Source organism: Siphateles boraxobius, unplaced genomic scaffold, assembly GCF_051911475.1.
Source record: "Siphateles boraxobius isolate OS27281-9 unplaced genomic scaffold, OSU_SipBor_1 31, whole genome shotgun sequence".
Lineage (NCBI taxonomy): Eukaryota > Metazoa > Chordata > Actinopteri > Cypriniformes > Leuciscidae > Siphateles > Siphateles boraxobius.
Window position 1 is genome coordinate 11835042 of NW_027508931.1, and position 12208 is coordinate 11847249.

General features: G+C 35.6%; 2 protein-coding genes across 3 annotated transcripts in view; one reads left to right on the forward strand and one right to left on the reverse strand.

The window, feature by feature from the left end:
• wdr59 (WD repeat domain 59) overlaps positions 1–4185 on the reverse strand; it is a 16679-nt gene extending 12494 nt beyond the window's left edge. Inside the window, exons 1-9 of one of the 2 annotated variants that reach the window (XM_077193862.1) lie at positions 4070–4185; positions 3331–3380; positions 2284–2419; positions 2051–2136; positions 1681–1761; positions 1565–1602; positions 1376–1464; positions 658–774; positions 477–554 (exon numbers count right to left, since the gene is read on the reverse strand). In XM_077193862.1, coding sequence (XP_077049977.1) covers positions 477–554; positions 658–774; positions 1376–1464; positions 1565–1602; positions 1681–1761; positions 2051–2136; positions 2284–2419; positions 3331–3380; positions 4070–4123 — 729 coding nt within the window. In that variant the 5' untranslated portion in view covers positions 4124–4185. The remainder of the gene's footprint in view (positions 1–476; positions 555–657; positions 775–1375; positions 1465–1564; positions 1603–1680; positions 1762–2050; positions 2137–2283; positions 2420–3330; positions 3381–4069) is intronic. The other variant, XM_077193863.1, reaches the window with a different exon arrangement.
• Positions 4166–12208, forward strand: part of nob1 (NIN1 (RPN12) binding protein 1 homolog) — a 10334-nt gene continuing 2291 nt past the window's right edge. The window contains exons 1-8 of the mRNA XM_077193877.1: positions 4166–4301; positions 4846–4978; positions 5099–5232; positions 6013–6084; positions 9749–9889; positions 9989–10276; positions 11760–11857; positions 11978–12122. Of these exons, the coding sequence (XP_077049992.1) occupies positions 4233–4301; positions 4846–4978; positions 5099–5232; positions 6013–6084; positions 9749–9889; positions 9989–10276; positions 11760–11857; positions 11978–12122 (1080 nt within the window). The 5' untranslated portion in view covers positions 4166–4232. The remainder of the gene's footprint in view (positions 4302–4845; positions 4979–5098; positions 5233–6012; positions 6085–9748; positions 9890–9988; positions 10277–11759; positions 11858–11977; positions 12123–12208) is intronic.

Below are 12208 nucleotides of genomic sequence, written 5' to 3' on the forward strand. Positions count from 1 at the left end.
CTTTTGAATGGTAGCTTATCACAGTTTCCACAAAAATAAGCAGCACAACGTTTTTCGACACAGATAATAATAAGAAATGTTTCTTGAGCAGTAAATCAGCATATTAGAATGATTTGTGAAGGATCATGTGACACTGAAGACTGGAGTAATGATGCTGAAAATTCAGCTTTGCACCACAGGAATAAATTACATATGAAAATATATATAAAAAAGCAAACAATTATTTTAAATTGTAATAAGATTTCACAATATTACTGTTTCTACCATATATTTGATCAAATAAATGCAGTCTTTGCGAGTATAAGAGACTTTTTTCAAAAACATTGCAAAATCTTAATTATTCACTAATTATAACTTTTAACCGGTACTGTAATTGTCACAACATTAACAAATTTGGTTAAAAATTGCGACAAGAAATGTTTTTACTCGACAATTTAAATAGATAAAAACATTTAAAAAAATGATTGGTAATGTACCGTGTATCTGGCCTTCCACACTGGCACCTGACATGACAAGATATCAAGGTACTTCCGGGGTTGTCTGTAATCCCAGAACTTTAGGGGTAAATCAGAATAGACACAGAATCAGCTATAAGTTAATCTGCAGCAAACACAATAGAATGTGAACAATATGATCAATAATTGTGATAATAATCACCCGAACAGAGTTGTCCTGACTGGAAGTAGCCAGGATGTACTCGTTATCAGGGTGCCAGTCCAGACCATGAATCTTTGACAGGTGTGCGGCTACGTACTCCACTGCAGTGTTGGGTTTCTGAAACACACAACAATCAGTCAAAAACAATATCTGCAACAGATAAGCTTCTTTCTTTTTTTTTAATACAGCTATTTGGGCAGGATGTAGGAACAATGAGATTAGAGTTTACCATTCAAAACTTTGGGATAGGGAATTTTTATATATTTTGAAAGAAGATTCTTATGCTCACCAAAGCTGCATTTATTTAAAAGAACAAAAAAACAAAACAGTACTATTTGAATATATTTTAAAATTTAATTTATTTGTGATGACAAAGCTGAATTTTCAGCATCATTACTCCAGTGTTTAGTCTTACATGATCCTTCAGAAATCATTCTAATATGCTGATTTACTGCTAAAGATACATTTCTCATTATTAAGTTAAAAACCGTTGTGCTTATTAATATTTTTTGGAAACTGTGATACTTTTATTTTCAGGATTCGTCTATGAATAGAAAGATCAAAACAACAGCATTTTTTTTTATATAGGAGTTTTTGGTAAACATTTGTAACAAATTCCTGTCCCCGAACTTCTAAATGGTAAGTAAACAGATTGGCAGTCAAACAAAGATCTGATTGATAAACGACACCAATAATGATGACCGAATGACATAATCACCCTCTTGTCCCAGATTCTAACATCACCATCATGACTTGATGCCAAACAATAGTGATTCCGTCTGTTCCACTTCACCTGAGAGGCTCCGGCTAAAACATAGAGAAAGAGCGAGAAAATGAAAAGTCAAAAGAACAAATAAAAGTATTGACTAATAAATTATATCTGGACCCATTGAGTCTTTGCACTTACCCACGGCAGAAAGGGCCACGGTTGGTTTTCGTGTGTCCCTAGAAATCAAGAAAGAAAAGCGTAAAACATGGAATGTTCCACAAACTCTTCATCATGTGTTCTTTCTCCTCGCTCACCTTGTGTCCCATATGTAAATGTATGTGTCCACAGAACTCGTGACAAGCAACTCCGGATCAAACCACGACCAGTCTAAATCACTGAAACAGTGCAAAAAGTCTTGGTTTAAACATAAAACCACATAAAAAAAACATATATTCATGTATTATTTGTTATTAGAATGTATTATATACATACTCAAGTGAGATCAACTCTCAATAAACACTGTTTAAAAGCAGATTTACAGATTCATGATGATTACTGTTTATAGATATAGTATAGTTTACATTTGGCAAGGATATAAAGATAAGGTATGCACTTTTTTTGATCATGCATTGTCTCGTCATTGTTTGAATAAGTAGCATTTCAGCACAACGTGATCTGTGTTACCTTATAACACGTGTATGGCCTTGCAAAGACGTATGTGCTTCACCGGATCCATCACGCCAAATGTACAGGTCAACTCGCTGATTACTCTTTGCGAAGATAAGGAAAACGTATATTTACAATATAAAAAAAAATCATTAAATAAATACTCAGTAGACATGTGAAACAATAAATATGACGAATGATCATTATGACACTGTCATTAATCGGAAATAGATAATAACTACTTTACGTACAGATGCAGCAAATAAATGGGCCTCGGTTTTGTGCGGATTCCACTGAACTGTCCCAACGTCCCATTTGCTCTGGCGGCTGATTTTGCGTGGAGCTTCGGACGGCGTCTCCAGATTTACAACATATAAGAATCGCCTCCTATTCGAAAAAATCACACGTGAAAAAGGTAAATACGGTGTGGTATAACAATGCATATAGAAAGGCATTTACAAACTTAAAAATAGATATATGAGAAGAATGGAAACTCATTTCAGCCACATAAGAAAAAAAATAGGCTTGTGTAAATTATAATTATGCCATAAAAAGTCATAATTATGAGATAAAAATATAAAATAATGACATAGGTCATAATTATGAGAAAAATTATGACATACTAAGTCACTATGAGATAAAAGTCAAAATAATGAGATTTTAGTAGAAATTGTGCATACTAAGTCATAATTAAGAGATTAAAATGTTAAAATTATGAGATAAAAAGTTGTCATAATTTTAACTTTTTGTTACAACAATTACGACTTTTTAAGTCGTAATTTTGACTTTTGATGTCATAATTTCAATTTATTATCTCATAATTATCATTTTTTAAAAGCATTGTATTTTTTCTTATGTGGTGGAAATGGGCTTCCATAGAAAATTATGTTTGCCCGTTTCTGCCACATAAGAAAAAAATGCTAGTGTAAATTATAATGATAAAATAAAGTCATAATTATGACAAAGTCATTATTATGAGATTAAAAGTCAAAATTATGACTTACATTTTATAATTATGACATAGTCATATACTTTTTGTGTAATGATTATCACTTAGAATGTCATAATTTTGACTTTTTGTCATAATTACTATTTTTTAAGTAATAATTTCTACTTTTTATGTCATCATTTTGACTTTTTATATTATAATTATGATTTATATTTTTCTTTTTTTTGAAAAAACCGGCATCCATTGAAAAGGGATGTAGATGCAGCATATAAAACTATGCTACTGCTGATGTGAAGTGTGCGTTCATAATTCCACATGACAATGTGACATTAGCCAAAGCTGTACACACCCTGATAGAACAGCATGCTGGCCGAGACAGTCCACCGACATTGCAGTAGCCTTAAAACAGAAAAGTCTGTCATTACAACACATAAACTGCAAAAAAAAAAAAAAAAAAAAAGAAAGAAAAAAAAGCTGCATAGATTTTGTATATTTTTTTCTTTTTACCCCTCTTTTTTAAATGTATTCTATTGTTATTGTCTAGTGTAATTGCAGTGTTTGTAGCAATTGTAAACATAATGAAAAAAACATGCTTACATTGCAAACTGTTTGTACTATCTTTAAAATAAATGACACTTAGTTTAATAGTTTATAACAAATGTTAATTCTAATGACATTCAGACATGTTATGTGTAATTTATTTATCCAAATACTCTGTATGACAATAATGCACTGTGTAATTCTCAATATATGTAACTTATGTTGGATCTCTATAAAATGACTAAACACCTGCTGGGAACTCATTACTACTACTAGTGAGAAATAAAGTCTTTTTTGACAAGACGTTTATTGTAAAATTGCAATTAATAATAATAATAATAATAATAATAATAACTGAAAGTACAATGTTTACCATAATAAGTTCGTAAGAGCATCACACCTTAATAAACAAAGAATGTCATTCAGAAACATTTAAATACGTCGCTCGGGATTGACATGACAGCTGTGCATGTTTATTGCTCTAATGCTTACGAAAACTACACTTCTAACGCACCTAATGCTTGCGTGCAGGTGTAGTGACTGTTTACCTGTGCATCTCGAAACTCCACCACCACATTCTCGCTACTCCAGCGGGCCGCCATCTTCACCCACCAGAACGTCAACAAATTACGTAAAACTAACGGGACAATAGTGTCTTCTCGCGAGAGTTCATGTCCGAAGCTACGCACGCTTCTCCCCCATAGTGTCAAGATGGAGGCGATCATGGTGGAGCATGTTGTGGCAGATACTGGCGCTTTTATTAAAAGGGCTTCTCTGCACGTGAGTTATTTTTGATGAAGTTGACTTCTCTTTTTAACTATTTTAATACTGCTGTCCAGAAATGTAATTTCGACACAGGATAAATGACGAAAATGATATGTGCGTGCTGGTGCAGTAACGTTTGTGTAAGTTAAGTTACTAGAATTTAGAATAAAAAAATTCTAGGCACGATTGTAACACACTAACAGTAAATATCATGGTAATGCCACGCTTCTCCACAGTGTTCCATAGTAGTAGTGTATTTTAAAATGTTTTGGTAGTACAATTTGCCATGGCGCATCAATAAATTCAATCATTCAGCACCATGGAGAATGCTGACCGTCTGACACCTCCCGGTTGGACAACTAATTCATACATAAAGTTTAAGTGATACATAAATGTATTCATATATTATGTTTATATATTACTGTGTGTGTGTGTGTGTGTGTGTGTGTGTGCGCGCGCGCGCGCGCGCTGTGTATTATGCATACCAGACTCAAAATGAAAGCAGGCATTTTATCCGTTGGCGTTGTCATATTTTTGTTTGTGTTTTATTTCGTTTTAGGAAATTGGAAGGAACATTTATACCTCGAAGGATGTTGTTGATGAAATTCGGGATAAACCAACTAAAAGGAGCTTGGCTTTTTTGCCATACAAGCTCAATTTCAAAGAACCATTTCCAGAGTACATAAGATTTGGTAATAACAACTTTTACTATTGTTGATGCATATTACTTAAAAAGTCTTAATTTGGGTGCTGGAAGTGTGTTATTGTGGTGACTTATGCATATTAGCTTTTGTTTACTTATTATATCACAGTGACAGAATTTGCTAAAAAGACAGGAGACTATCCCAGTCTTTCAGCAACAGACATCAAAGTCTTGGCTCTGACTTATCAACTGGAAACTGAGAATGTAGGAACTGACCATTTGAAGAAAGAACCTGAGAAAAAGGTACTGATGTTTAATTCAGATTTTAATTCACATTTGTTCTGGTTTAAAGGGTTAGTTCACCCAAAACTGAAAATTCTGTCAGTATTTACTCACCCTCATGTTGTTCCAACCCCGTAAGACCTTCGTTCATCTTCGGAACACGAATTAAGATATTTTTGATGAAATCTGAGAGCTGGATCACTCCGCCATAGGCTTCTTCAGGGATTGAAACTTGCTAGCCCCGAAAAGTTATTAAAGACCTTGTTAAAATAGTCAAAGTGACTACAGTGGCTCAATCTTAAGTTTATCAAGCGACGAGAATACTTTTTGTGCGCAAAAACATCACACATCACACGTAGGCTCACTATTGGCCAACGCTGATTATGTCGGTGATGCGTGTGACGTACAACAACAGAAGGTTACGCTTTTACATTAGTGAACTCACTCGAGGCCTACAGAGAAGGAAATTAATAGTTGATATAAAGTTGTCACTTTTGTTGTTTTTTTGCACACAAAAAGTATTCTCGTCGCTTGATAAACTTAAGATTGAGCCACTTTAGTCATTTGGACTATTTTAACGATGTCTTTAATAACTTTTCGGGGCCTGCAAGTTCAATCCCTGAAGAAACCTATGGAGGAGTGATCCAGCTCTCAGATTTCATCAATAATATCTTAATTCGTGTTCAGAAGATGAACGAAGGTCTTACGGGGTTGGAACAACATGAGGGTGAGTAAATACTGACAGAATTTTCATTTTTGGGTGAACTATCCCTTTAAGACACTGTTTTATTCGTGTTTCAGGTCGAAATTTGCAGTACACAAAGACATCCAGAGACTCCTGTTGGCATTGCTGGTTTTCATTTACCATCAAAAGTAAGCCATTATTTGCAAATGCAATCTATATTTGAATAATGTTATCGAAAAGAATTTCCCAGGCTTATTCCATTTTGATTTAGATACAGGGTCATAAAACCCTAAAACACATTTTTTTGAGATGTTAACATATGTACAGGTGGTTGCATATAAATGAAAACAACGATAGCACTCATTGTGTTTATTATTATGGGAAATTTTTTTATTTTTTCATCTTTCTGAGCTATTTCGTTCTTCCGGTTTAAAAAGCAAAGTTGATCCAATGTCATGAAAAGTTAGATGTGGCGTAGCTGGAGAGTACACTAGTGTCATCGGTTTCTGAACTTTTCTCTGCATTATTCATGAGAATGAACTCTTTTAATCCAATCACTGTGCTGTATTATGAATGAGATCACATTAAAGCAGAGAATTAAAATGTCATGTCATTCAAAAGATAGTTTCAGCGCTGTTCGTTCACCACTGCTCTGCCTGTTCAACTTTGCGTTGTTCAACTTTGCGGACCGGAGCGTTTGTATAGACGTTTTTCATATACTGTAGTGCTCCAAACATGAACCTGCATCGTGTATGCGCACGTACAGTTGTGGTCAGAATTTATGGCACCCATGGTAAATATGATCAAAAATGGCTGTAAAAAACAAATCTGCATCGTTTATCCTTTTGATCTTTCGTTCAAAATTTTTTCAAAAATCTAACCTTTCATTGAAGTAAAAGAATTGAAAGTGGGGGGGAAATCACATTATGAAATAAATGCTTTTCTCCAAAACACGCTGGCCATAATTATTAGCACCCTTTTATTAAATACTTTTTGCAACCTACTTTTTCCAAGATAACAGCTCTGAGTTTTCTCCTAAAATGCCTGATGAATTTGGAGAACAACTGACAAGAGATCAGAGACCATTCCTCCATACAGAATCTCTCCAGATCCTGTAGATTCCCAGATCCATGTTGATGCTTCTCTTCAGTTCACCGCACTCATCAGGTCAGGGAACTGGGACAGTTATGGCAGAAACTTTATTTTGTGCTCCGTAACAAATTTTTGTGTTGATTTTGATGTTTGTTTTAGACCTTTGTCCTGATAGAAGATCCAACCACAGCCCATTATAAGATTTCTAGCAGAGGCCGTCCGGTTTTGATTCTTTATCTGTTGGTATTTGCTAGAATCCATAATACCATGTATCTGAACAAGATCTCCAGGACCTCCAGCAAAAAAATAGGCCCACAACATATAATATCCAGCGGTATATTTAACCGTTGGCATGGGGTACTTTTTATCCCTGTTTGCACCAACACATCTGGTGGGTTTGCAATAAGCCCTTTTTTGTTTCATCTGACCATAGAATCCAGTCCCTTTTGAAGTTCCAGTCATGTCAGACAACTGAATATGCTGGAGTTTATTTTTGGAGGAGCGAGGGGGATTTTTCTTGAAAACCTCCTAAAGAACATGTGGTGATGTAGGGGTTGTTTGATATATTCTTTTAGGCTTTCTGACCCCCAAGACTCAAGTAATCTCTGCAATTCTCCATCTGTGATCCTTGAAGAGTCTTTGGTCACTCAAACTTTCCTCTTCACCGTACATTAAGATATTATAGACACAGGGCCTCATCCAAGCAGATTTGTAACATCTTTAGTTGATTGGAACTTCTTAATTATTGCCCTGATGGTCAAATGGGGATTTTCAATTCTTTAGCTATTTTCTTTGGTTTTATTCATTGTGATGGATGCTTGAGGGAATTTGGCCTTTATGTTTCCTCATATTTAAACTCCTGTGAAACAAGAAGTCATAGCTAGACAATTTTATGTTCCTAGTCACCCTTATGTGCTAAAAAGAAAGGTAAATATTAGTGGAATATACTTCAGAGATATTTTACTCGTAATAAATTCTAGGGGTGCCAATAATTGTGGCCAACGTGTTTGAGAAAAACATTTCATAATGTGCCCCCCCCCCCCCCCCCCCCCCCAGTTTCATTTCTTTTACTTTAATGAAAGGTTCGATTTTTGCTAATTTTTTAATGAAAGATCAAAAGGATTAAAAAAATGCAGATTTATATTTACAGCCATTTTTGATCATATTTACCAGGGGTGCCAATAATTCTGACCATAACTGTATTTCATCTTATGTTTTCTTTATATGAAATATACATATGTGCAAAAAAGGAAACTGATACAGTGGCATCAGCGCAATGACACAATGAATTATTCTGATACACAAAATACAATGTAAATCAAAAATTTTAAAAAGAATGGATGAAAAAGGAACTGCCTTTATTCTTTCTTTTCTAATCTGATGTGTGATTTGTAGTGCTTGTAAACTTAATGTAAATATTTATTTGAAATAAAAAACTTAATGCTCTAACTTGTTTTTCATATAGACCAGTAACTCTGTAGTTATAATGCTGATTTGTTGATATTTCTAAAAAAATATATAGTTTATCAAAACGTATTTGATTTGTTCATGATAGTTGTTTAGTAGTCTCTAATGATAATATTTTTGTGAGCTTGTTGCCATAGGGTTATATTTTTAAAATGGGTTGCCCCAATTCTTGTTTTTTTCTTTGCTCATATTTGAATATTCGTTTGTCTGTAATGTGTGTTGCAGATCTGTGCTTTATTGGTTGTTGTCTCCACTCTTCCCACCCTTTAAACTCCCGCTTTTCCACAGCTTTACGCGCCCATTTCCAAAAATATTTTCAGATATTTTTGATGAAATCTGAGAGGTTTCTGAACCAGCCATAGGCAGCAACATCATTGCAACTTTCAAGGCCCAGAAAGTTAGTTAAGACTTCGTTGAAATAGTCCATATGACTAAAGCTCTTCAAACTTAATGTTATGAAGTGACGAGAATACTTTTTGAGCGCAATAAAATCAAACAAAAATAATGACTTCATTCAACAATCTCTTCTCCTACATGGTAGTCTGCTACGTTGATCACATGGTTTAACGGCTCATCACTAAAGGTGCTCTAAGCGATGACACGTGTTTTTTAAGCCAAAACATTTTTTGTCACATACAGCAAACATCTCCTCACCATCCGCTAGCCGCCTGTCCCCTGAACACACTGTAAAAAACGCTGTCTCTGCAGACACCCCAGGCTCCAAACGGCAACAAAACCAAACTGGGCTAACCCGCACCACGAAACATAACAAACTGTTCCAGCCAATAACCGACAAGAAGGATTTAGGGGGTTAGTGCGCGGATGAGGAGTAGGGAGGGTCTAGCTAGCCTCCGTTTTGTTTGACAATACTTCAAACTTCAACAAGAAGTGACGTCACCCAACATCGCTTAGAGCACCTTTGAGAGCCGGCTCATTATTGGCCGACGCTGTTCACGTGAGCACCACAACGCATGCGTGTAATGCTGACGCAGGAGCTAACCTATAATGAGCCGGCGTTCAGACGTAGAACCCGGAAGCGATGCACTTCATAACATTAAGGTTGAACCACTGAAATGACATTGACTATTTTAACGACATCTTTACTACCTTTTCTGGGCCTTGATTGTTGCAATGACGTTGCTGCCTATGGCTGATTCAGAAACCTGAACTGACCCTTAAAGTGAACCGGTAAAATGCCTCACTGGTTGTACAATGTGTGTATTAATAATGCAGATCAACCTAAAGTTGGGGGTGCCTAGCCACCTATAAATTTAAGCTTTTTTTCCCAAAAAGTCATCAGGTAAACCAGGAACAGTTGTCCAAAGATCACCTACTACTAATGAGCCACGAGACCCTGATAGTTCACAATTCAACAGCTTTCATTTTTGGAGGAATCCTCTGCCCAGCATTGAGGCTGATCTACTGGAAATGCTGGTGAGGAAACAGACAACATCTAAACCACTGCCACAATCACATTAGACAAGTAAATATTTTGAACTTAAGTATTTTCCTCCTTTCTTTCCTTCTCCGAAGGCGGCTGACGCAATCACAGTTACAAACAAACTAGAGTCTGTTGATCTGTCCGCTGACAGTCGCGCAGCTGAATCTGAAGAACAGGATGGGACTAAAGGAGACCAACACGAGGAAGAAGGAGAACAAAGCAATGATGATGATTATGATGCGGAGGAGGAGGAAGACGACGAGGATGGTGGCGGTTGGATTACTCCCAGCAACATAAAGCGAGTTCAGATGGATGCTGGTAACTGGGTACCCTCAGCAGACGTCAAAGTGGGCTGCATGACCACTGACTTTGCCATGCAGGTACTTTTGGTCATTCATTAGACATATTGGAAATAATCATTTAAAACCTTTTCCCAACCATGGGCCTTGTTTACATCAGCTGAAAAAATTATGAATTATGAAAACAAGCATTCTTTACAAAAAGGTTCCATTTGTTAACATTAACTACTATAGTTGGAACATAATCTAACGATGAAAACACTTCTGCAGCATTTATTAATCTTAGTTTTTAATCTTAGATAATGATCATTTCAACATTTAACACTGTTAAAAGCAAAAGTTGTACCTGTTTATAATTTTTTTTAAATTAAAAAAGGGAAATTACCCCATGATTTACTCACCCTCAAGTCATCCTAGGTGTATATGACATTCTTCTTTCAGACGAATACACTCAGAGTTATATTAAAAAATGTCGTGGCTCTTCCAAGCTTTATAATAGCAGTGAATGGCTATTAATTGAATAAGTCCATCAAAGTGCATCCATCCATGATAAAAGTGCTCCATGTGTCTCTTGGGGGTTAATAAAGGCCTTCTGAAGTGAAGCGATGTGTTCGTGTGAGAAAAATATCCATATTTAAAACTTTATCAACTAAAATAACTAGCTTCCGGCAGACGGCCTTACGCAAGTCGACGTACGCCAAAAGAGTAACACTTGACGAAGTATGACGTAGGAGTAGCGTAAGCTTTGACGCCTCTCGCGGTTCAAACAAACAGAGCTAGGCAACAAATTCAAGCTCCTCTGACATTTCTCTTTAAAAATTCTAGGTTTAGACTTCTAATTCGTGACTGGTGTTTTGTTTTGCTCTATACTCTGCGCTTCCGCGTTCGTCATGACGTTGTGCGTCAAGGTCAAAGGTTACTCTTTTGCTGTAAATCGACGCGTACGCCGTCTGCTGGAAGCTAGTTATTTTAGTCATTAAAGTTTTATATATGGATATTTTTCTTACACGAACAAACAGACCGCTTCACTTTAGAAAGCCTTTATTAACACCCCTGGAGCTGTGTGGAGCACTTTCATTGTTATAAAAGGTTTAAAAGTTATTTGATGTATAGCTACATTTATTATTTAATAGTAGAAATGGTAAGATGTTATTTTACATTGTCCCTGTTACATGTAGTTACTAAAGTAATAAAAGTTATACTGCTAAACCTATACCAAACCTTAATCTTAACCCTATAGTAAGTACACATACCCCCGGTTTTGACACAGCTAGTCCCATACTAAAATGCATGTTTGAGTTATTTTAACTGAAATAAACTTGCACTGACATATTTGTCAGTGCTATTGTTTTGTCTCAAGATGCACACTAATTGAACTAAGGCCTAATCCTGAATTAATGTCCTGTCTGTGAAACCGGGCCATAGTTAATTAATATTAATTGAATGTATAATTACACTGTAATACGGACACCTTAAAAAAATTTAACAATAGAAAGTTATTCAATCTATTTTATACAAGTTATGTCTATTATTTTGTCAAAAAATCATCTTGTTTTCCTTACAGAATGTTCTGATTCAGATTGGACTGCATGTGCTGTCTGTTAATGGCATGCTCATTAAAAACACCAGGAATTACATTTTGCGCTGTCATGCCTGCTTCAAGTGAGTAATGGATTCACCTTGGAAAATAACCATTTGTACCAGCAATAATTACACATTTATAATAATATATGATGTGTGTAACATGGATACTGTAATTACATATTTAATTTAATTTTTTAGGACAACAACAAATATGAACAAATCTTTCTGTCCAAATTGTGGGCACGACACATTGAAGAAGGTTGCTGTCACAGTGAATGAGGACACCACCATGCAGATGCATTTTTCCAGGAATCCCAAAGTGCTGAATCCAAAGGGGAAGAGAGTGAGTAATGTTTTGATAATAAATTCAATGTTGTATGTAAGCTAGATGCATTAGAAATCATGTTAATTTGGTTCATCGTTTACAAA